We start from the raw sequence: 23,874 nt of genomic DNA on the forward strand, positions 1-23,874 counted from the left end.
ACAGGTGCATGCCACCACTCCCAGCTTTTTTTTTTTTTTTAATAGACTGTCTTGCTGTACTGCCCAGGCTGGTCCCAAACTCCTGACCGCAAGCAATCCTCCCACATCAGCCTCCCAAAGTGCTGGGATTACAGACATGAGCCACCATACCTGGCCTCTCTTTTACTTGGAACTTTTTGTTGTTGTCAAGTGCCTGGGTTACTTGGAATTATATCATCACAGAGTGATAGATACTAAGTAGAAAAAATGTTGACACTTCTTTTTTCTTTTTTTTTTTTTTGAGACAGATTTTCACCCTGTCGCCCGGGCTGGAGTGCAGTGGCGCGATCTCAGCTCACTGCAAGCTCTGCCTCCTGGGTTCACACCTTTCTCCTGCCTCAGCCTCCCGAGTAGCTGGAACTACAGGTGCCTGCCACCATGCCCCGCTAATTTTTTTGTATTTTTAGTAGAGACGGGAAACTGTGTTAGCCAGGATGGTCTCTGTCTCCTGACCTCATGATCCACCCACCTTGGCCTCCCAAAGTGCTGGGATTACAGGTGTGAGCCACCGGGCCTGGCCAGTAGAAAAAATGGTGACATTTCTTACAACTCTTTGTTGTTTTGAAACAGGTTCTCCCTTTGTCACACAGGCTGGAATGCAGTGGCACAATCTCAGCTCACTGCAGCTTCGACCTCCTGGGCTCAAAGGATCCTCCTGCCTCAGCCCTCCAACTAGCTGGGACCACAGGCATGCGTCACCACACCTGGCTAATTTTTTGTATTGTTTGTAGAGACGGGGTTTTGCCATGTTGCCAAGGCTGGTTTCGAACTCCTGAGCTCAAGTGATCTGCTTGCCTCAGCCTCCCAAAATGCTGGGATTACAGGTCTGAGCCACTGTGCCCGGTGCAAATCTTTAATCCTTCCCTTCACCTCAGATATGAAGTACAATTTCAAGGGCTAAGTCTTCTCTCCTCCCCCATATTTATGCAGGCTCCTATCCTATTAGTCTAACTAAACAGAGAAAGTCATAGACTAGAGAAGCACTTGTGAGATTCAGGAAGCAGTGAGGGACTATTTCTCTATTCTTCAGGGAGCATTAAGCACTAAACCTGGGCTAGGAAGAAACATCTGCCTTATGCCTCCCATAGGAGGTCCTTTTTCCCCTCCCCCATAGCCTATGTCCAGAAACCCACAGTGAAAGACACACATTCAACTCCCATACTTTATTGGGACAAAGGAGGAAGGATGCAAACCATCACCACAGGCCCACCCACCAAGGGCGTCCAGGCTTCAGCACCTAGTACAGCATGAGTGAGTACATTATCAATACAGGCAACTTGGGAGGGATGGAGTGGGGAAGATTCCACACAGGAAGGAGACTAGAGGTCCTTCTAGGCTTGGGGGCATGTATTGTACTGGCACAGTCCACTTATGGATGAAGAAGGAGGTCTAGATTTCCATTTTGCAGATGATAGATAGGAAGGAAGACATTCCCTTATATAGATGGGAAAAAGGAAAGGGATTACCTGGAGGGCAATTCCTTTTTTATATATTTGGAAGAAGAGCAGATTTCACCTTACAGGTGGGTATAGGAGGGAAGAAGGAAAGTTTATTTTAAATATTAGCAGAAACAGACATGGGAAGAAATGTCATTTTGCAGAGGGAAAATGCTTCTGGGATGGTGTTCACTGGCCATTCCATTCCCAGGTGACAGGAAGGAGACACATACGCAGGAAAGGGTCCCAGGGCTACAGAACAAGGGAGGTATACCCCACAGGCACCAGACCCTCCATGCCATCCCGCCCACAGCGGAGCCAGTCCTCATCCACTGTGGTGATGACACGCAGCACTTCCCCACGCCGGAAGCTCAACTGGTCAGGTCTTGCAGCAGTGTGATCACAGAGAGTCCGCACTGCCCTGAGGGGAGCCAGAGGAAGATACTGGGATGAGGTGAGGTGGGGCTGCCCAGCTGTCCCCAGGCGACACCTCTAGAGTGCCCTTGTTGGTTTGGCTCAGTGGACATTGACTGGGCTCTGGAAGAGACTTGAGAACCATTCATCAACTTGGTGATTCTATCTGGGGCCCCAGCCTTCTCCTGAGTGGCAAAGCCACTCCAGCTGCTTATTTGACACTATTTGCACTTCTCAATGGTGCTTCAAATTCAACATAGGCAAATGAAATGACTCACCCTCAAAACCAGTTCCTCCTCATGTCGCCTATAGTGGTAAACAGCACCACTTTCTATCTACACTTGCCCCTGGTAAAAACCTGGGCATCTCACTCCATACATCCAATCCATCACCAAAACCTGTTTGGTGTTTGGATCTCCTACTCCATCTAATTTTTTTTTTTTTTTTTTTCTTGAGACAGAGTCAGTCTCTGTTGTCCAGGCTGGAGTGCAGTGGTGTGATCTCGACAGCCTCCGCCTCCCAGGTTCAAGCAATTCTCCTGCCTCAGCCTCCCGAGTAGCTGGGACTACAAGTGCCCACCACCACCACGCCTGGCTAATTTTTGTATTTTTAGTAGAGATGGGGTTTCACCATGTTGACCAGGCTGGTCTTGAATTCCTGACTTCAGGTGATCCACCACGCCCGGCCGCCAAATGCTTTTATAAAATGTTTAGGCCAGGCGTGGTGGCTCACGCCTGTAATCCCAGCACTTTGGGAGGCTGAGGTGGGTGAATCACAAGGTCAAGAGATCGAGACCATCCTGGCCAACATGGTGAAACCCCATCTCTATTAAAAATATAAAAAATTAGCTGGGCATGGTGGCGGGCGCCTGTAGTCCCAGCTACTCGGGAGGCTGAGGCAGGAGAATCACTTGAACCCAGGAGGCGGAGGTTGCAGTGAGCCGAGATCATGCCATTGCACTCCAGCCTGGGCGACAGAGCAAGACACTGTCTCAAAAAAAAAAAAAAAAAAAAAAAATGTTTAGTGGCCAGGTGTAGTGGCTCCCACCTGTAATCCCAGCACTTTGGGAGGCCAAGGTAGGCAGATTCCTTGAGGCCAGGAGTTCAAGACCAGCCTGGCCAACATGGCAAAACCCCGTCTCCACTAAAATTACAAAAATTAGCCAGGCATGGTGGCAGGTGCCTGTAATCCCAGCTACTCCGGAGGCTGAGGCGGGAGAGTCACTTGAGCCCAGGAGGCATGGTTGCAGTGAGCCGAAATCATGCCACTACACTCCAGCCTGGGCGAGAGTGAGACTCTGTCTCAAAAAAAAAATTATGTTTAGTCTCTATAACCATAAAAAAGGTATTGCATCATACCCTTTTTATAGAAAGAATCCTGGCCGGGTGCAGTAGCTATGCCTGTAATCCCAATACTTTGGGAGGCTGAGGTGGGTGGATCACCTGAGGTCAGGAGTTCTAGACCAGCCTGGGCAACACGGTGAAACCCCGTTTCTACTAAAAATACAAAAATTGGCTGGGCACAGTGGCTCACGCCTATAATTCCAGCACTTTGGGAGGCCAAGGCGGGCAGATCACGAGGTCAGGAGATCAAGACCATCCTGGCCAACATGGTGAAACCCCGGTCTCTACTAAAAATACAAAAATTAGCTGGGCGTGGCAGCATGTGCCTGTAATCCCAGCTACTCAGAAGGCTTAGCAGGAGAATCGCTTGAACCTGGGAGGCAGAGATTGCAGTGAGCCGAGATCATGCCACTGTACTTCAGCTTGGCGACAGAGCTAGACTCCATCTCAAAAAAAAAAAAATTCCAAAACTTAAACGGGCATGGTGGTGGGCACCTGTAGTCCCAGCTACTCAGTAGGCTGAGACAGGAGAACCCAGGAGGGGGAGGTTGCAGTGAGCCGAGATTGTGCCCCTGCACTCCAGCCTGAGTGACAGAGCAAGACTCTTGTCTCTAAAAAAAAAAAAAAAAATCCAAGGCTCAAATGAGTGACATATCGATAATAAATAGAAAAGCTGCAATGCACACTAAGCACGGTCTTATTTTAAAGTCCAGGGTTTTTTACACTACCTCCCATCCATGCTGTGATAGCATACATGGTTACACACTAGTGCATTCTCCCCAATCCTCCTTACCTATGGGTTTGCACCATCCTGGGTGCTGAGGCCTCAAGCTCCTGAGGAGAAGGCGTCTCGGGAGGTGCCCCCCTCTTCACAAGAGCCAACACACTCACTGTCGGGGGCAGCCAGCTAGATGGTCTCCTGAAAGAAGGGACATGGGGTCACAGCTCAACCCACTTCCAGAAAACCCAAGAACCCTGGGATTTGGAGGGAGGGAGAGGCTAAGGGGCCTAATTGTGGTTCAAAAGAGGTCAGGGGTTAGTCACTGCTGAGGGCAGAGTGTTCATTATTGGACACAGGCACTTTTAGGCTGATGAGGGAGATGACAACAAAAGTCCACAACACCACAAATCACAAGGAACCTATGGACCCAGCAGGGTCTAGACAGGCTCAGAATGAAAGGGCCACTAGAGAGTATCTCAAGCCATTAAAGAGCCACCAGTTGTTGAAGCCTGGAGCAGGGGTTGGCATTTTGTTTGTTTGTTTGGAGAGGAGACAGGTCTCGCTCTGTCGCCCAGGCTGGAATGCAGCAGTGTGATTACAGCTCACTGCAGCCTTGACCTCCTAGGCTCAAGCAGTCCTCCCACCTCAGCCTCCTAGAGTAGCTGGGACTACCACCACGTGTGTGCCACCATGCCCAGCTAATTTTTGTATTTTTCTGTAGAGACAGGGTTTCACCATGTTGCCCAGGCTGGTTTTCATTTTTCTAAACGACCAGATAGTAAATACAGTTGACCCTTAAACAAAGCAGGTTTGAAATGCACAAGTTCACCTATATGCAGGTTTTTTTCAACCGAACAAAAAATACTGTATTCTCAGGATGTAATACCCACATATATTGAGGGCTGTCTTTTCCTATACATCAACTGTAGGATTTGAGTATGTCAGATTTTAGTGTATGTGAGGGTCCTAGAACCAATCCCCCACATGTACCTGGGGATAACTATATTTTAGGACCTAGGGCCAAGAGAGAAAATTGAGATCATTATGTAGGCACTTAATATAACCATTAAAATGTAACCATTTTTAGCTCATGGCTGTAGAAAAACAGACCGCCAACCTCTGCCCTAAAGGATCATCACTAGAGAGTTTCAAATGAAGCCGCTGGGAGATCTGAGAGAGTCAGAAGGTCATAGAAAGGACAAGGTACCCCATTACCTGGACTTTAGGCCTCCATTCTCATTTTCTGCGGGGCCCCCAGGCACTCCAAATAGTCTTCCCAACCAGAGGCCCCTGCCTGGTGCCATCTCATCTGTGGGCAGGGGTCTCTCCTGTGCACCTTCTTCAGCTGCAGTCCCATGACGCCCCGGTGCCCATCGGGAAAGAGGAAAGCCCCCAGTGCCCCCAGAGGCATAGACCCGGGAGGCCTGGGTCAACTGCTCCCACCAGCTCCCTGGTGTGGGAAGGTTTGGAGAGTCAGAGGGGTCTGAAGCAGCTTCCTTGGAAGTCCCCCGAAGGCTCTGGGCCAGCCGGCCCCCAAAGTGCAGCATGGCTTGCATAGTCTGCTGCAGAGCTGGAGGTGGGCCTGGAGGGGCAGGGGCCTGAGGTGGGCCCAGGGGCAGGTGGTGGTGGTGCTCAAAGAGCAGGTCCAGGTGGAAAGTGAGCACCGACAATGGCTGCAGCAGGAGCAGCAGCTCTGTGGACAGGGAGGGACAGCCACCACGGGCCAGGGAGAAAAATCCTGTTGGCAGGTACAGGAGGGAGAGCAGGCCTGGAAAAGAACAGGCCAACATCAGCTCCTGCCCTGGACCTAGTCCCAGAAGACCCCCCAGAGCAGCCCACCGGTCAGTACACATCTTCCCAGGCCTCACTCTGCTGGGCACTGGGGCAGAGAGGAGGAAGGATGTGGTGGGCTTATAGGACTGACATCCCCGCCTGCATGGAACCTAGCCCAAATAGGAAGACACACACAGCAAGTGGTGACAAGTAACAGTGACAGTGCAAAGGCTACAGAGGAGGAGGACAGGAGAGCCATAGAAGCACATACAAAATGAGGCGTGGGGGTTGGCCTAGTCCGAGGGTAGAGGTAGGGCCTCACTGGGGAAGGACTCAAAGGATGAATGATAGTTCATGAGGAAGCAGGAGGGGCAGAAGGTAGAGGAACAGCATAAGCAGGGCCCTGGAGCAGGAAGGGCCAGGCGGGAAGACTGTTGGCAAGACCCTCCAAGGCAGGGGAAGAGGGCAGAGGCCAGACAGCCAAGGCTTTGGGTCTTTCATCCTATGGGCGATGGGCCTCCTTAGAAAGTTTTAATTAGAAGAGTAATAAGATCGGAGATCTGGATTAATGGCATTCTGGCAGCAGTGGGAACCAGCAGGAGAGAACTCTTTCCTTCCCATCCTCCCAGCCCATCAGCCCCATCCTCTACCATCTGAACCTCTGACCTGCATCTTCCTGGAGACTGGAAAACCACAGCTCCAACTGCTTGGTGCTAGGGGAGAAAAGAGGGAATGGAAGTTCAGGGAGGTGGAGGACTCCAGTCCTCTCTGGGTGGAGGATGGGAGATGAGATTGGAAGAGGGGGGGCCTTCTCTGGGGACGTGAGGCACTACTACTGTGTCCCACCCATGACGCTCCTGCAGTCCCAGGTCGTGGGAAGGGCACTGGAAAGAAGGCAACTCACTTGAGGAGGCCCAGGATAAAGGCATGGAAGCGGCTACGGCTGCTGCTCAGCGGGGCTAGACGGCTGACCTGGCTATACAGGGTTCCAAGGGAGCGGGTGCTGGAGCCTGAGAACGTGGGGTGCAGTCAGCCAAGCCCGGCCCTGCCCTGCGCACTGCCGGGTCCCACGCCCTCCTGGCTCACCTGGCTTCACCGACGCCTCCACCACGCTCCAGGGGCTGCTCCTGCGCTGCCCGGTGATGAGGTCCTTCCGGAAAGGCTTCAGCCCGTCCGCCACCAGGGCGTGGAGGGCCGGGCAGAGGGTGGTCAGCACCAGGTGCCCCACATCCGGGCTCAGCCGGCTATCACCCAACTGGGCCTGGAGGTGGCGCGATGCCGATGGCTCCAGAGATCCCTCCAGCCACCTCCCGCCAACCATTCCCGCACCCCCCGCGGAGCTCCATTACTCTCCTCATCCCAACAGCCTCCCCCCAGCCACCTTCACCTTCTGCACCAAGTTCCGGGCGGCCCCGAAATGCGAGATGATTTTATCAACGGAGGCGCTGACGGCTATCAGAAGACCTGGGAGGAGCAGGAAAGGGAAGACGCTAGGAGGCCGCGCCCCTACCCAGGCTTGCCCGAGGGGCGTGGAGAGACTGCCTTCGGACAGCCTGAGAGCAGGGCCGGGGGCGAAGGGCAGTTCATTCGGAAGTGCGGGGTCGGGAGTCAGGGTGCCCTACCTTTCTTCTGCTCCTGCAGCTGACCAGTCCCACTCTGGGCTTCTGCCATCCACAGCCGCTGGGCTCCGGGGACACCGGCGAAGGACCACGAACTACGGACTGGCGTAAGGGAAGAAGGGCGCGGTGACACTTACCAAGTGTTATTCCGAGGACTCCGGGCTCCCGCACAAGTTGTCTCCGGCGGGTCTGCAGTGCTGTGTCCCCGAAGGGTCTTGGGGAGAGGAGGCGCAGGACCGCCTGGAGCACGGGGTAGCTCGACCCGAGCCCCGGAGTGAAATCTCGCACACTTCCCAGCACTCGCTGTCCCCCAGCCCCATCCCGGTTCCCTGTGCCCTCCCTCAGGGCACAGCCCCCACATCCAGGATCCCGGAACTGCGGGAGCGGGATGGCCGCGCTCACCTCCCGCCTGCCCTGCTAGGGCCTGTAGGGCGGGAGAGGACAGGGCGCGGGGAGGGAGGTGCAGCCCAGCGCACCGCCCCGGGGCCCAGTCCTGCCTGCGGAGCCCCGGGGAGCACGTGGGCGGCATGGACCAATGGAAAGACAGACAGGGGAAAGGGAGGAGACGGAGGGAGGCGAGACCCGAGGATTGGGAGGCTGGAAGGCGCCGGAAAGGGGAAACCCGGGTCCCGCAGCAGCCTCTTGGCGGAGGGTGCCCTCTTCATCCCGCGTGGGACGGGACTCGCGAAGAGGGCGTGGCCAGAACCTCTAGTGCCAATGAGCTCCCGGGAGCTTCACCCTCCACCCCTCCCTAGCCAGGTCGGGGGGCAGGCCCGAGCTGCATAGGCCAAGGAATTCCACGGAGGGTGTGACCCAAAGCCCCTAACAACAGACTCGCTGGGACCCCCTAGACTTGGCATGGAGGCTGGGTAAGCCCGCGTCCACTATGCCCAGGTGGGTCTGGAGGGAGAGGGGGCCGGCCCACGGAGCAGGAAAGGCAACAACTTCCCCCTCCAGCACTAGGAACGGGGCCAGACTCCCCAAGGCCGACAAACTTGCTTGGAGTCGGCTTAAACTGAAGGGCGGGACTAAGCTGGGCAACCCCGGAAAAAAAGCGAAAACGGGGCCGGGCGAGAGTGGGCGGGGCGGCCCGCCTGAGGCGTGGCCCGCGGGGCTAGCCCGGGTCCGTCTTACGTAGCCTGGGCGGAGGCGATGGGCTCCTGGTCCAGCGAGGGGCCTTCGGCGGACGAGGTTGCGGTGGCAGCGGGGGGGCGGGTACCTGGCGGGGTGGGGGAGCCGCGGCGGGGAAGGTGCTACTTCTGGGAAAGAGCGGGGACAGCAGCAGTGCCAGCTCGGGGCTGGCCAGGCAGGGCAAGGCTCCCCGAGTCGGAGGCGAATAGGCTCCCACCGGGGACAGGCGGACGGGCAGCAGCTGCTCCTCTGGGGGGCTCGGCGCCCCCAGCAGCCGCAGCCCGGCGCCGGGCCACCCGGCCAGAGGAGCCAGGAGCAGAGACCCAGCTGCGCCTGCGCCCCCACCCTCCAACAGGGGGCGCCCGTCGGCCGAGAACCGGAAAACCAGGGGCCGAGGGAGCAGGAGGGGACCGGCTGCAGGCGGGATTGGCGGGGCCAGGCGCAGAGGGAAGGAGGGCAGCGGGATGGGCAGCCAGGCAAGAAGGGGCGGGAAGAAGAGGGAGCAAACAGTTAGTCCCATAACCCAATGACCCACCCAGTTTCCCTTTCCCGGAGCGCTCCCTGGTAGAAGGGGCGGGGAGGATGGGTGACACAGAATGGAGGGAAGACAGGGGGCCGGGTTGGAAGCCTAGGAGGCGTGAGCGGCCGAAGCCCAGCCCTCCTCCCGCTTCTTGCGACCTCTTACCCTCCAGGCCGGCCTGCGCGCCCGGCTCCTTCGCGGCTGGGGCCTCCTCGCCAGCCGCTGGGCTGACAGCCCGGCCCTCCTCGGACTGCCCCTCCGCTATGGGCTGCAGTCCAGGTCGGTTCTTCTTCCTTCGGGGAGGGACAGGCGGGGGTGGGGGCCGGGGCGGGACCAAAGCCCAGCCAACTGGGGGGTCTCGAGGCGGGACTGGCGGGGCTGGGGCCCGGCTTCGGGACCGGAGTTCCTTGAAGGTGGTGACTTCCCGAGGAGGTGCCGAGGAGCCGCCCGGCGACCCCGAGGGGGGGAGCTCGGTGTCGGGCGAGAAGACTATGAGCCAGTCACTGCGATCTTTCTTCGCCTGCGGGACAAGGGGCAGCCCTGGGCCCCGCTTGCGCTTCTGGGCCAGCTCGTGGAAGGACGTGATTGTCCGGTGGGGCACCGGCTCCTCGCTGACGTCACTTCTCCATCCTCCATCAATTTTCCCTGCATCTGTTTTCGAGCCAGAATCAGTTATTCTTGTGTTGGTTTTCCAACCAGAGTCGAATTTTTCAGGTTCACTTTTCCAGCTAGAGTTAACATTCCCGTTGTTTTTCCAGCCAGTGTTATTGTTTTCAGTGGTTTTCCATTCAGCTTTAGTTTTCTCTGTGTCAATTTTCCAAATTGGGTTAATCTTCCAACTGGGCTCCGTTTTCCCAGCGTCGATTTTCCCATCATCCGCCTCTAAGAGCTCAGAGGTAGGGAGATCCCGCTCCGCCCTCTCGTCCTCTTCCTCCAAGCCTGGGGAAGGGACGTCCTGGCAGGTGGTCAGGGCGTTGCAATTCGAGTCCAGGCCAGGATCGGGTGAAGAAGAAGCTCCGGAGCAGGAATCAGGAGAGCAGCAGAAGCTGTCCGGTGAGCAGGTGCCAGGGCCTGCTGAAGCCAGTGGGGAGCCCTGCTCCAGGGGGATGATACTGGGCTGAGGGTGGGCATCCTCATCACCAGGGAGGTCCCGCAAGTAGACTGAGACAGGGGACTCATCGGGGCTAAGATCTGAGCAGGAGCTGAGTGAGGAGGAGCAGCCTGGGTCTGAGGGAGAGGCAGCCCCCTCTTCCTCCTGTGACGGGTCCTGCCGGTTTTCTAGGCCCGGACCGTGCTCCTGGCAGCACCGGCAGGGCACAGCTGGGCTGTTGGAATTGGCGTCCACCAGGGTGCCACTGCAGGGGCCCCTGCTCTCCTTGCCCCCAGTGTCTCCTGGAGGAGGGGGTGTGCTCAAAGGCCCCTCCTGTAGCTCAGGACGGCGGGACAAGTGCAGGCCCAGGGAGACGTGCTGGAGGTGGATGTGGTTGAGGTTGCAGAGTAAAGCTCTCTGAGGGGACAGCATGGTGCTAGCGGCGATGGGATGGCTTCTAGAGAACCAGAAGGGTAGGGTCTCTCACATCCACCTACCTGGCAACCACAGGTGCAGACCTAGAAGACAGAGGTGGTGAAGCCCGGCCAGTGAGGACAAGAGCTGCGGGGAAGGACACCGAGGTGACTTGACGGCAGCAGCAGGCCTGAAGGCTCTGGCTGCTTTGGAAGATATTTCAATGAGATGCAAATCGCAATCGACTGACCATTAGTTTCCACTGCAGTGTTTGCAGGTGGAGTCGAATGTAACCCCCCGGGAATGGAGCCGGGAGGGTCAGAGAACGCGGCTGCGCTCTGGATCTCCGAAGGGGGGCGGGGGCCTGGAAGAGGTCCGGGCCCAGAATGGACCTCCAGGTCCCTGCTGCCGCAATCCGGCCCTGCCCTCCAGCCTACCCCTTACTCCCAGAGGAAGGGACCCAGGGAGACCCACCCAGATGCCCTGAAAGGAGGTGGAGGATGGGGGTGGGGCAATACGCAGAGTTTGTCTGGTGAATGCAGGAAAGGGGTGGGGGCTGGAGAGGAAAAGGATGGAGCAGCCGTCAGCTTGTCAACTCCGCATCTGCTGGCTGCCTCGGCCGGGCTCCAGCCTGCGCCCTCGCCCCTCGGAACAGCGGTATGTCCATTCTCTCCGCATTCGTCTCCATCGTTCAGCCACCACCGCACCCTTTCTCTATTCATTTCTCCTGCTCCCTTGTCCTGCCCCGCCCCTCGTGCCCAGGTCCATCGGTCTACACCCATGGGCCGAGCCCTCCTCACCAGGGTCCTCCTGGAACCGCTCCGGCCTTGGGCTTGTCCGCGGCTCCCACGGTCCCCGCCCGGCGGGGCACAGAGCGGGAGGGGAGGGGCACTAGCACAACCTACCCTGCGCTGCGCAGCTGCACCCCTTCGCGCATGGGCGTGGCGTAGCTCAGACCCGCCCCCAGCGTTTAGCGTCTTTTGTCACCCACCTAGCGGGTTTGATATATCCTAAGCTTTTGGCCCCTGGGTCCTGCTTCCGTGCAGCGAGTCCTCCCAGCACCCCACCCTGCACATTCTGGAAAGAGCTATACTCTGGCTGGGCCGAGCAAGAACAGAACCACAAGAAGGTTACACGATTATTTATTGAGAGCCTCCTCTCCCCGCCCTTGCAATCTCTAGGTCACTTTCTCCGCTTGTAGATTTTGCGCGCAAGCCCCAGAAAGACGGCTGGGGGCAGGGGTGCTGCGTACTGTTCAATGAGAGCCATAATGTGGCTGTAACTGTCTTCCTCATATTGCAAGAACACTGCCGGCAGATCCAGCTCCTCATATAGCGCCTTCACCCGGGCCACTTTCTCAGCCTCCTTCTGCCCATAATTTTCCTGGAAGAGGTTGAAAGACAGGAAAACGGGCTTGGCCTTCCCCAGAGCCTCCAGGACCCCTCCACTCCCCTCATTCACATATTCCAGAACATCTCCAAAGCCACCCACTCCTTTCCTCCCTCCAATTTTCAAGTGTCTCTACGTAGCTAAAATCCCAAGCTTCCCTTCCCTATCCCAAATATTGCCTCAGACCAGGCATCCTCTACTCCAGGGTTTCTCCACCTTGGCACTATTGAAATTTGGGACCAGATAATCCTGGCTGGGGGAGCTGTTCTGTGTACTACATGTTTGGCAACATCTTTGGCTCCTGCCAACTAGATGTCTGTACCACATGCACACACACAGAGTTGTAATGACGATGGCAAAAAATGTCTGCTGACATTGCCAAATGTCCCCTTGGGAGGAAAACTGCCTCCAGTTGAGAACCACTGCTCTATCCCTTTCCACCAACTCAGGGACCCACCACCCTCTCTCAGGTACCTTCAGGATCTGGTACTGTTCTGGAGTGGCCCGTTGCAGACACTGAACCACCAGCCAGCTGCATTTGTTGTCCTGGATGTCAGTGCCAATTTTGCCGGTCACACTGGGGTCCCCAAAGAGGTCAAGGTAATCATCCTGGGCAGGGAGGGGGAGGGCAGCAAAAGAGGAAGGATGAGGTTCCTGGGCAGAGGAGGAGTGAAGCTGGTGCCTGTTCTCTGCTACTGCCTCCTGCCTTCTTACCTGAATCTGAAAGAACTCCCCCATCTCCAGCAGGATCTTCTTGGCATTGGCGTGCTCCTTCTCGCCATCAATTCCTGCCTACAGGGAAAGGGGGGTTAATAAGCCAAACCCCAGAGGTGCCGGCATCTTCCTGGCTGCTTCCTCCCATGGGGTCTTGCCCTACTGCAGCCCCAAATCTTTCCTCTCTCTTCAGACATCTTGGCTTCCCTGACCTAGACAGTCCTGACTGATGGTCCAACCTCAATCCCACTTATTTTTGGCTAGGCCTTCCTGGGAGTCATAAAAGAGATGAATCCATTCTAGAGGTGCACAGCCTGTCTCTTCCCTCACAAATGTCAGTCCCCAAGTCATTCTGATCCACCTTCCTAATATTTTTGCCACCTCCAACTTCTTTCAAGATGAAAAGGAAATGTAGAGAAGCAAGGTCAGGGTAGACACTTAATCCCACTGACTGCCTTTAATCCACTCTTCTCCCTCTCAACCTGGATGATCTCCTCCACACTCCTATCCATACTCAGATACAGGATATATTGTTCCCCTATTATGTGCTAAGCACTTTCATATCCCTTGCCTTGCTTAATCTTTACAGTCCTGTGAAGTAGGAATTTTATCCCCAGCTGAGGAAAGAGACTGAGCGAGACCGACTTGCTCAAGGTCACACAGTTTTTCACCAGGGGTAGCAGTGTTCACGTTTTCTGCTCTATGCCTTGCTGTCCAAAAGCCCCCATCAGCAGAGCAGAGAGGGGTGAGGAGGCTCACTCACCATGTACATGGCTGCAGCTATAGGAAGGTAGAAGGAGTAGAAAGCTGTCTTGTACTTGACAATAGATTTGTACCTGAGTAAGGGGAGAAGAGAAACTCCTCAGGAGGGCAATGTGCATCCTGAGCCCTCCCTCGCTGTCCAGACATGGTTCGCGCTGTCCCTCACCTCCCCTCACCTCTTTTCAGTGAATCTGACAAGATCCACATTGCCCTGGGGGGCTGTGAGGAGGTCCAGGGTCTGCCCAATCTCAGTCTGATAGGAACTCTAAGCAAGACAAAGACGGTCCATGAGCCAGGCTTTCTCCAGATATGCGAAACCCTGGTATCCCAAGCCCAACATCCCATACCAGCTGACAACTGGGCAGAATCGGAAAGGCAACAGAAGGGGAGAAAGCCCCAAAACTCAAGGCCCATATTCATACACACAGTCCTTTATCACCCTTTCTTCCAATTACACAGGACAGAGAAGCCCTTTCTTGCCACTACCACAACCCCACTTCCCAACACCCTTCCTCGCTTTCTTTCCCTTCCAGGCACGCTGCAATCCTGTACCCTGAAACCAGCTAGATGAGCATGTCCTATAGAGGCCAAGGCTACCATGAGCACCCTCTGGGCATCGGGCCCTGTCTGCAATACACCTGCAGGAAGAGCTCGATCAGGTTCAGGTAATAGGGCTGCTCCCGGCAATAGAGCTTCAGCAGGCGGTAGATACATGCTTCCAGGAGGTTAGCATCATTGATGGCATCCAAACCCACGCCTGGCTGTCATGACAGACAGAAAAACAAGCAATCAATCTCTAGTCTCGGTTCATACTAACAGCCATCCCCCCAACACCTCAACCAGGCCACATATAACCACCTCCCTGTGGCCTGTCCCCATACCCACTGCTATTTTCCTGCCCACATTACCTTCTGATACCAGCAGATCTGTCCCCGGCGGGTAAGGGATGAATCCATGATGTCATCTGCCACCAGGAAGAAAGCTTGCAGCTAGAAAGAGTGGAATAAGACCTGCAGGGCTCCTCATTACTGTTCCTTCTATCAGCAACAGAGCTGCTACTTTATATCTGTATATAGTTTTGCTTTTTTGGTGGGGGACAGAGTCTCACTATTATCCAGTGCAGTGGTGCAATCACGGCTCACTGTAGCCTTTAACTCCCAGGCTCAAGTGATCCTCCCACTTCAGCTTCCTGAGTTCCTGAGACCATAGGCACATACCCCATGCCTGGCTATTTTTTTTTTTATTTATTTTTTGTAGAGACAGGGTCCCACTATGTTGCTCAGGCTGGTTTTGAACCCCTGGGTTCAAATGATCCTCCTGCCTCAGCCTCCCAAATTACTGGGATTACAGGCATGAGGCATCACAGCCGGCCAGAGCTGCTGCCTTTGACAGTCCCTATGAGCTGGGAAAGTCAGGATGGGGAGACAGAAGACTTCTGTGCTATGGAGACTTGGAAAGTGACATAACATGTTTGGCTCAGACTCCCCGCCTATAAAATGGAACTAAAACACTCTTGTTTTAGGTAAGAAACTAGAACAGATCTTTGACATCTCTAATGAGCCCTAGATTATGCCTGGTGTCAGGGAGATTAGGAAACACCTTCATATACCGTACTCTATTCTTGCCAAAAACCTCAATGAATGCTTAAAGTAAGATCTATTCATGAAACTGACTTTACATTACTTCCTAAATAAAAGAAGGCTATTCCCACATTGCCCCCAGCACTGTGTTTGAACACCCCGGTGACTAGGAACACAGCCTTACCTAAAGCAGCTCCTTAGCAGTGCAGGTCTAATAAGGTAGAACTGAAATCTGACTTTGACCTATGAGTCTCAGACATCTTTAAACATCTTTAAACATTAACTAAGGGCTTACTCTTCTGAGTGCCCATCTGAAGGTACCTGAACGTGTCGGGTTTCCCACTAGACCATGAACTCCTTGGAAGCAGGGACAGTAACTTCTCCCTCTTAGCATTTGCAGAGCCTAGCACAGCACTAGGCCTGGAGTGAGAGTTTCCTAAACACTTGTCTGACAAAGAAATTAATAAAACACTCTAACATTCCCTGTGATACTTCTTGCAGTCAGTCAAACTATGTTTTGGTTCCTTAAATAGCTTTTCTTTTCTTTTTTTTTTGAGATAGAGTCTCACTCTATCACCCAAGCTGGAGTGCAGTGGCGCCATGTGGGTTCACTGTAACCTCCACCTCCCAAGTTCAAGCGATTCTCCTGCCTCAACCTCCCAAGTAGCTGGGACTACAGGCACCTGCCACCACCAACTGCTAGGCCAGCTAATTTTTGTATTTTCATTCAGTAGAGACAGGGTTTTGCCATGTTGGCCAGGCTGGTCTTGAACTCCTGACCTCAAGTGATCCGCCTGCCTCGGCCTCCCAAAGTGCTGGGATTACAGGCATGAGCCATCGTGTCTAACCATTAAATAGCTTTTCAAGACATGGTTTGGGTTGCTTTTTTAAAGAGACAAGGGTCTTGTTATGTTGCCCAAGTTGGACTTGAACTCCTGGGCTCAAGTGATCCTCCTGTCTCAACCTCTTGAGAATCTAGGGATATAGGCACACACCAGCGCACCCAGCTCAAGACATGGTTTTTATTTTCATAACTTATTTCCTTTTTTTGTTTTTCCACTTCTAGATACATACCCAGGTTTTTGTTTTTGAGATGGAGTTTCACTCTCATTGTCCAGGCTGGAGTGCAATGGCGCAATCTCGGCTCACTGCAACCTCCGCCTCCCGGGTTCACGCGATTCTCCTGCCTCAGCCTCCCAAGTAGCTGAGATTACAGGCACGTGCCATCACACCCGGCTAATTTTTGTGTTTTTAGTAGAGACAAGTTTTCACCATGTTGGTCGGGCTGGTCTCGAACTCCTGACCTCATGTGATCCATCCACCTTGGCCTCCCAAAGTGCTGGGATTTTAAGTGTGAGCCAATGCACCTGGCCCTATACCCAGGTTTTAATTTTTATTATTATTTTCTTTTGAGACAGGATCTCACTCTGTCACCCAGGCTTGAGCAGAAGACATGGTTTGTGTGATTTTTTTTTTTTGAGATGGAGTTTCGCTCTTGTTGCCCAGGCTGGAGTGCAATAGCGCGATCTTGGCTCACTGCAACCTCCGCCTCCCGGGTTCAAGCGATTTTCCTGCCTCAGCTTCCCGAGTAGCTGGGATTATAGGCATGTGCCTCCACGCCTGGCTAATTTTGTTTTTTTTGTTTTTTGTTTTTTGGTTTTTTTTGAGACAGAGTCTCGCTCTTGTTGCCCAGGCTGGAGTGCAGTGGCACAATCTCAGCTCACTGCAAGCTCCGCCTCCCAGGTTCACGCCATTCTCCTACCTCAGCCTCCCAAATAGCTGGGACTACAGGCGCCTGCCACCATGCCCGGCTAATATTTTTTTTGTATTCTTAGTAGAGACGGGGTTTCACCATGTTAGCCAGGATGGTCTCGATCTCCTGACTTCATGATCCGCCCGCCTCAGCCTCCCAAAGTGCTGGGATTACAGGCATGAGCCACTGCGCCCAGCCTAATTTTGTATTTTCGGTAGAGATGGGGTTTCCCCATGTTGGTCAGGCTGGTCTCGAACTCCTGACCTCAGGTGATCCACCTGCCTCAGCCTCCCAAAGTGCTGGGATTACAGGCATGAGCCACTACACTTGGCCTAGAAGACATGGTTTTTAAGACTTTATCCCATCCTAATCCTGTGTGCTGTAGTGGATCCACATTGCAAAGAAGCATGCAACACCGCCTGCCAGAGCCCAGCATAGGCCGTGGGGAAAGGACCGTTGCAATCACTGCTGTTATAGGCAGGGTCCTCAGGGAAGGAGGCATCCATCTGCATCTTTACCTCTGACCTAAACTCAGAAGAGTAGTGTGGAGGTCCTGGGCTTTCCACATAAAAGGCACATGTTTAATTGACTCTGTGTTTATTTGGAGTAGCATGGTTTCCCTGAAGCCACCCATTCACTGCCTCTCCCAAGGGTGACTGCAAGGACAATCTTGTTTCAGCCACCACCACTCAACCATGATGGTCTCCAAGATAATTAATTCCATGGCCTCCCCAAATTTCCTCTGCCTCCTAGCACTGATTCTTAACCCCACCAGCACTTTCTATTTATTAGGGAAATTAAAAAAAAAAAAAAAAAAAAAAACCCAGGCCAGGCACAGTGGCTCACACCTGTTACCCCAGTACTCTGGGAGGCCGAGGCAGGCAGATCACTTGAGCCCAGGAGTTCAAGACCAGCCTGGGCAACATAGTGACACTCCATCTCTACCAAAAAACTATTTAAAAAGCCGGGCGTGGTGGCAGGCACCTGTAGTCTCAGCTACTTGGGAGGCTGAGGTGGAAGGATCGCTTGAGCCCAGGAGGTCGAGGCTACAGTACGCCATGATTGCACCACTACACGCCAGCCTGGGCAACAGAATGAGGCTTTGTCTCTAAAAAAAAATTTAGACCAGGCGCGGTGGCTCACGCCTGTAATCCCAACACTTTAGGAGGCCGAGATGGGCAGATCACTTGATGCCACAAGTTCAAGACCAGCCTCAGCAACATGGCGAAACCTAGTCTCTAAAAAAAAAAAAGCCAAGTAGAGGCTCGCTCCTGTAGTCTCAGCTACTTGGGAGGCTGAGGCGGTGGAAGGGTGGCTTCCGCTCCAGAGGCAGAGATTGCAGTGAGCCAAGATCATGCCACTGCACTCCAGCCTGGGTAACAGAGTAAGACCCTGTATCAAAAAAAAAAAAAAAAAATTTAAAAATTTTAAAAACTTACAGGTGAAACTAGGGTGCTGCCAGGGTTAAGAACTGATTCTAGGCCAGGTGCAGTGGCTCAAACCTGTAACGCCTGTAATCCCAGCGCTTTAGGAGGACGAGGCAGATGGATCACAAGGTCAGGAGTTCCAGACCAGCCTGACCAATATGGTGAAACCCCGTCTCTACTAAAAATACAAAAATTAGCCAGGGATGGTGGCATGTGCCTATAATCCCAGCTACTTAGGAGACTGAGGCAGGAGAATTGCTTGAACCTGGGAGGCAGAGGTTGCAGTGAGCCAAGATGGTGCCACTGCACTCCAGCCTGGGCAACAGAGAGAGACTCCATCTCAAAAAAAAAATGAACTGATTCTACCAGTTAACCACTGGCCCCTCAAGGTCTTGCTTCCCTTGGCCCCCATAGCTTTGCTCCTCTGCTCTGCCCTCATCCTCCTTCCCTTCCTTCCTTGCCTGTCATCTCCATATTTTGAACCCCTCAGCCCCTCAGCATCCCTGTCATCCAGGGCCCTCTCCCTGGATGCCATGGGCCTATTACCTCCTTGGAAGCAAATCTCTATTCTCCAGACCCATCTCCCCGACAAGTTCCAGACTGGAATTTCCACCGCCCACAGGACAGGCAGATCCACCTGCTCCACCCATACCAAGAACGTACCCGGGCTGACTGTGCTCAGCACGTCTTCCCTTGAGCCAGCTGCTCCTCTCAGGCCAGGAACTCAGCATCATCGTCACTCACCAAGTTCAGAATGCTCTTCCCTTTTGGGCTCACTGCCACCCTCCTCGGGCATGGCACCCCTCCCAGAACCCAGTCCCCCTGCCACTAATGAAAGCTTTAGGCCATGCCAGCAAACTAGACACCTTCAAGACCAAGACGAACTGGTATAGAAGACAAGGGGATGTGGGGATTGGAGCAAACTAGAGAAAGCACACAGGAGAACACATGCCGTCTTGCAGAAGTTGCATCCACTCAGCTTCAGCCAATTGTTGCTATGCGGGAACATGGACCCAAATCTTACAATTTCCCAAGCCATGCTAGAAATCTAGGTTTTAGTGTGAAATCTCTTTGTTAAATTTAGGAGACTTAATTGTAAAACATTTTCAAAATACTATCAGTGAGCTGCCAGTTTTCAATCTCTGCTTCTGAATAGCCTTTGGAAGACCTCTGTCACCTTTTTTTTTTTTTTTTTTTTTTTTTTTTTTTTGAGATGGAGTTTCGCTGTTGTTGCCCAGGCTGGAGTGCAATGGTGCAATCTCAGCTCATCACAACCTCTGCCTCCCAGGTTCAAGCGATTCTCCTGCCTCAGCCTCCCGAGTAGCTGGGATTACAGGCATGCGCCACCACATCCAGCTAACTTTGTATTTTGAGTGGAGATGGGGTTTCTCCATGTTGGTCAGGCTGGTCTCGAACTCTGGAACTCAGGTGATCCTCCCCCCTTGGCCTCCCAAAGTGCTGGGATTGCAGGTGTCAGCCACCACGCCCAGCCTCCTCTGTCACTTTTATAGCCATCCTCTGCTCAGAGGAAAGAGCTGACACCTCTCTGCCCAGTCTCGAGGCCCCAGTCCACACTGTCTACAACTATCTACAGCCATCTTCATACCTAATGCCAAAAGAGGCTCCCCACATTAGTTAACTCTTGGAGTGATTCACTCTAAATTTGGCCGTAGCACACTAGAGACAAAGAAACACAAACACAACCCAGAAATAAGTTTCAGGCCCATCCCTCCCCTTCCCACCCAAGTCACCACCATTGCAGGAAACTTCTTTTCCCTTGCCCTACCCCTCTCACCAGTTCCACACACCAGCCCACAGTCCAGGCCCGCTGGAGACTATCAGCATCCTGTTTCCTTGGCTCCACCAGCTCCCGGAATGCTACTACCACCGTCAAACCCCGGTTATACTTGCCTCCAATGGCATTGTACTCCAGGACCTGGAGGGCAAGGGAAGAGGTACAGGGTATCAGGGTCCATACAGCAGCTACTGTGAGTTTTCTCCTTGCTCTCTCCCATTTCCAACCACCACCTAACTTTATCCTCCCCAACCCCAACTCCTCTTCAAGGAGCCTCTGGAATTGCTACTGTCTTTACTCCTTCCCCAAATTTCTGGAGCAAAGCTAGAAGAGGTCCCAGTACCCAGGCACTTTCTTTCTGCATGGTCTACCCTAGTAAATTTATTTTTTGTTTTTATTTATTTATTTATTTATTTTTTTGAGATGAATTCTCTCTCTGTTACCCAGGCTGGGGTGCAGTGGCACGATCTTGGCTCACTGCAACCTCTGTCTCCCGGGTTCATGAAATTCTCCTGGCTCAGCCTCTCGAGTAGCTGGGATTACAGGTGCCCACCACCATGCCCATCTAATTTTTGTATTTTTAGTAGAGACAGAGTTTCACCATGTTGGCTAGGCTGGTTTCGAACTACTGACCTCAAGTCATCCACCCGCCTTGGCCTCCCAATAAATTTAAAACCTCCATAGTGCAGATTAAATGCTGCTCCCAAACCCAGAACAGGGCTTGAACCCACGGAAAACTCAGTACATGCTATAGGGATGACTGGCTTGTTCAGGTCCCTCCCCAGTTTCCTTCCCCATCCCCACCTCTCCTAGACTTCCCCTTCACAACCCATCCCTACTTTTCCAGCCACCTCTGCCTACCAGGGTTCAACCCTCCTGCAAATGAAAAGCCTCCTTCATTATATTAAAACAAAGCCTCTCCAAAGTCGGCCAGAAGACAGCTTACAGGGGACCCAAGCTGTGGGATCCATCTCCCACTCCTCCAGTGGTGTCTCCTCTTGCATCTCACTTTGCCTTCTGCTGCCTGGCTCTCAATCAGACCTAACTAACAGGGAAGACTTCATCTCGCTATGTCACTCAGGCTGGAGTGCAGTGGCACAATCACGGCTCACTGCAACCTCCGCCTCCCAGGTTCAAGTGATTCTCCTGCCTCAGCCTCCTGAGTAGCTGGGACTACATGTGCGCGCCACCACGCCCAGCTAATTTTTGTATTTTTAGTAGAGACAGGGGTTTCACCATGTTGACCAGGCTGGTCTCGAACTCCTGACCTCATGATCCCCCCCACCTCAGCCTCCCAAAGTCCTGGGATTACAGGCGTGAGCCACCATGCCGGGCCAAGACTCTTTTAATCCCCATTCCAGTATAGGCAAAGCCCCCCTTTCCCTTCATTCCCCTGAGATATATGAGATAGACAGCATTTATAAAAAGAATTTTAATAGATACTCCAGAATCAACAGGAAAAAAATTGGCAAGTATCACAGCAATAGTTCATGTTCTAGAATAGGGGTTTCTAATGATACAATAACTTCACTCAGGCCCCAGGGAGATAGGACAATATCAGACTGCCTTCTTCCCCGGTCTCTGCCAACCTAACAGCTTCTGATTTCAGGACACAAAATCTAAGACTTGCCAGGTTCAAGGCCTCCACCCCCAAAGCAAAGCAGTTTGGATGACCCACCTTCCATCAGAGCCAAAAGTCAGGTTGATGGACTGAGTAAGTATACTTGCCCAGGCCCCAACCTCTCCAGAGCAGACTCGAGTCCCTCAGGTAAAAGCTTTCTCGGCCAGGCGCGGTGGCTCACACCTGTAATCCCAGCACTTTGGGAGGCCGAGGTGGGTGGATCACCTGAGGTCAGGAGTTCGAGACCAGCCTGGTCAACACAGTGAAACCCCGTCTCTATTAAAAATACAAAAGTTTGCTGGATGTGGTGGCACGCACCTGTAATCCCAGCTACTCAGAAGGCTGAGGCAGGAGAATCACTTGAACCCAGGAGGTGGAGGTTGCAGCAAGCCAAGATCGCACCATCGCACTCCAGCCCAGGTGACAGAGCAAGGCTCTGTCTCAAAAAAAAAAAAAAAAAAGCTTTCTCTCACATCTGTCAAAAGTCCCCCATAAGCCACAGGTGAATGCCACACATATACAGAGCAACTGAACCAAAGGCTTACTCCCCCAAGTCATGAATCCCTCACCTCCTTGAGCCGGGCAATAGCATCTCCTATCTCTGGGTGCCCCATCTCATCCTCAGTCAGCACCCTAACGATCTGGGAGAAGTGCTGAACGAAATCCTGCTTTTCTTGGGCATAAACATCTGAATTCTGGTCTCCGTTCATTCTGAGGGAGGAGCAAAGGGCTCTAAGTAGAAGAAAAACAAGTCAGAAACCTGATCAGCTGCTCCCCTCCCCAAGGCCCCTCACCCCAACCACACTCACCGAGGTTCCTCTGTCCACGCTTGGCACCAGCAGCGGGCACTGTGCCAGGCCAGGACTGGGTACCCATGCACCAGGGAGGGCCGCCGTAGGGAACCCAGCCACCTCTCCCGGGGTGCCCAGTAGGGGGCTGGCAGCAGGAAGACCCCCACAGATCTCAACCAGCGGGACAGGGGCATCCTGGGAGTGGCATAGGGAGGGGGCACTAAGCACTCCCTGCAGGGGCAAGCACCAAAGGCAGAGGCATGGTGGCAGCTCCCCAGATAACTCCCACCCCAGCCTTAGCCCAGAGTGCCCCTCCCTCTTGTGGAATGTGCTTGGGGACAATTACAGGAAGGATACGCAGGGAACAAAAAAGTATGGCTGGGTGACTGAGACCCAACTAATCACCACTTACAATAAACAGGCTAGAACTCAGTGCCTTCAAGATGGCGTGCACAAGGCTGGGTAAGGAGGCGGTACAGAGTGAAGTACCCCAGGATTAGGGGCTGAAAGGACCCTTAAGTCATCCTATTTTACACAAGCCAAACTGAGGCTCTAGGAGGTAGGAAGATAGTAGAGGCAGAGCCAAATCTAGAACCCAGGTCTCCCCTGGGCAGTGGAGAGGGGTGCCCAGGGTCTGAGTTACGCCCCAAGGAGGAAAGAAGCATTGGAGCGAGAACCCATGGGTGCTGCGTCCATATGGTCCGGGGTGCTTGAACCGCGCGTCCCAAGCCCCACAGGAATCGCTAGGACTGAGCAGATAGGCTCGGAGCAACTCTAGACGGGAGAGAAGGGCTCGCAGCAAAGGAGTAAATCGGGGTCCGGGCATATTGGGGATTCCAGGAAAGCACAAGGGCAGAGTTGGGAAGTCTCCACACCCCTAGAAGGCCAGCCAGTCTAGCCCACCGACCTTCAAAACGGACACAACAGGCTGGCCTTCCGATGCCTCACAGTATCGTTACAGAAGTAAGGCCCGGTCTCGGCCCCCTTCCTCCAAGGCCCAGCACACATCCTCTCTCACCTGTTCCCAGATACGGATTCCTGCTCGGTCCCGCTTGTTGGCGGGTACTCCTAAAAGCAGAATCCGCTCCGCGATCGGCTCTGTGGGTCGAGTAGTTCCCGCTCTCCCCACACTAAGGGCGGAAATATATAATTAGACTACAACTCCCAATGTGCCCGCGGGAGGGACAGATAACGCGATCCTGCGTGTCCTGGCTGGGCGAAGATGAGCCGCGCTGATTGGCTGCTGGCCGTCGTGTGAGCATGGCGCCCTGTGGCACTGTGACGGACAACCAATGGAAGGGCTGAAGTCTAGAGGTCGCGGCTGGAGGCGTCAGTGCCGGAAGCGAGCCAGGCTGCGAACGTCCCCGCTGTGGCTTTGGCTGCCTGTCTTACTCAAGTTTTCATTATCTTCCTGGGCAGCTGATTGGCACGTTAGTAAAACGCAGCAGGACTAGCTTTCTCACTTATTAGTTCTCTAACTTTAGGCAAATCATTTAACGTCTGTGATCCTCAGTGAACTTGCTTGAAACTAGCTTTCCTCAT

General features: G+C 53.7%; 3 protein-coding genes across 15 annotated transcripts; 1 reads left to right on the top strand and 2 right to left on the bottom strand.

Moving 5' to 3' along the window:
• Positions 1–1,187: 1,187 nt before the first annotated feature.
• On the bottom strand, positions 1,188–11,433 carry RUSC1 (RUN and SH3 domain containing 1). Of its 3 annotated transcripts, XM_008970193.6 has the most exons (11): positions 11,301–11,433; positions 9,162–10,604; positions 8,480–8,890; positions 7,349–7,447; positions 7,114–7,190; positions 6,813–6,987; positions 6,631–6,736; positions 6,393–6,439; positions 5,169–5,721; positions 4,026–4,151; positions 1,188–1,896 (listed from the first exon to the last, which is right to left on the bottom strand). In XM_008970193.6, the coding sequence occupies exons 2-11, from the start codon at positions 10,516–10,518 to the stop codon at positions 1,728–1,730; spliced, it is 3,120 nt and encodes a 1,039-aa protein (XP_008968441.1). In that variant the 5' UTR covers positions 10,519–10,604; positions 11,301–11,433; the 3' UTR covers positions 1,188–1,727. The 3 variants fall into 3 exon arrangements, with proteins under 3 accessions (XP_008968441.1, XP_003817096.1, XP_008968442.4); XM_003817048.4 differs by lacking the exon at positions 8,480–8,890; XM_008970194.6 differs by lacking the exons at positions 8,480–8,890; positions 9,162–10,604; positions 11,301–11,433 and adding an exon at positions 7,748–8,034.
• Positions 8,104–12,133, top strand: LOC100983642 (putative uncharacterized protein RUSC1-AS1). 2 transcript variants are annotated; one of them, XM_063604993.1, is made up of 3 exons: positions 8,136–8,214; positions 10,597–10,667; positions 10,769–12,133. In XM_063604993.1, exon 3 carries the CDS (start codon positions 10,804–10,806, stop codon positions 11,512–11,514), a length of 711 nt encoding a protein of 236 aa, XP_063461063.1. In that variant the 5' UTR covers positions 8,136–8,214; positions 10,597–10,667; positions 10,769–10,803; the 3' UTR covers positions 11,515–12,133. The 2 variants fall into 2 exon arrangements, with proteins under 2 accessions (XP_008968439.2, XP_063461063.1); XM_008970191.6 differs by having other exon boundaries at positions 8,104–8,214; positions 10,597–12,133.
• FDPS (farnesyl diphosphate synthase) lies at positions 11,627–23,630 on the bottom strand. 10 transcript variants are annotated; one of them, XM_024928433.4, is made up of 11 exons: positions 23,351–23,466; positions 22,351–22,527; positions 22,111–22,273; positions 19,921–20,061; positions 14,274–14,354; positions 14,004–14,126; positions 13,542–13,630; positions 13,367–13,439; positions 12,604–12,681; positions 12,364–12,498; positions 11,627–11,883 (listed from the first exon to the last, which is right to left on the bottom strand). In XM_024928433.4, exons 2-11 carry the CDS (start codon positions 22,524–22,526, stop codon positions 11,683–11,685), a joined length of 1,260 nt encoding a protein of 419 aa, XP_024784201.1. In that variant the 5' UTR covers position 22,527; positions 23,351–23,466; the 3' UTR covers positions 11,627–11,682. The 10 variants fall into 10 exon arrangements, with proteins under 10 accessions (XP_024784201.1, XP_003817101.1, XP_003817099.1 ...); XM_003817053.7 differs by having other exon boundaries at positions 23,240–23,456; XM_003817051.5 differs by lacking the exon at positions 22,351–22,527 and having other exon boundaries at positions 22,111–22,252; positions 23,351–23,630.
• Between the last annotated feature and the right edge of the window lie 244 nt (positions 23,631–23,874).

This window comes from Pan paniscus, chromosome 1 (assembly GCF_029289425.2).
Source record: "Pan paniscus chromosome 1, NHGRI_mPanPan1-v2.0_pri, whole genome shotgun sequence".
In the NCBI taxonomy this organism is placed as follows: Eukaryota; Metazoa; Chordata; class Mammalia; order Primates; family Hominidae; genus Pan; species Pan paniscus.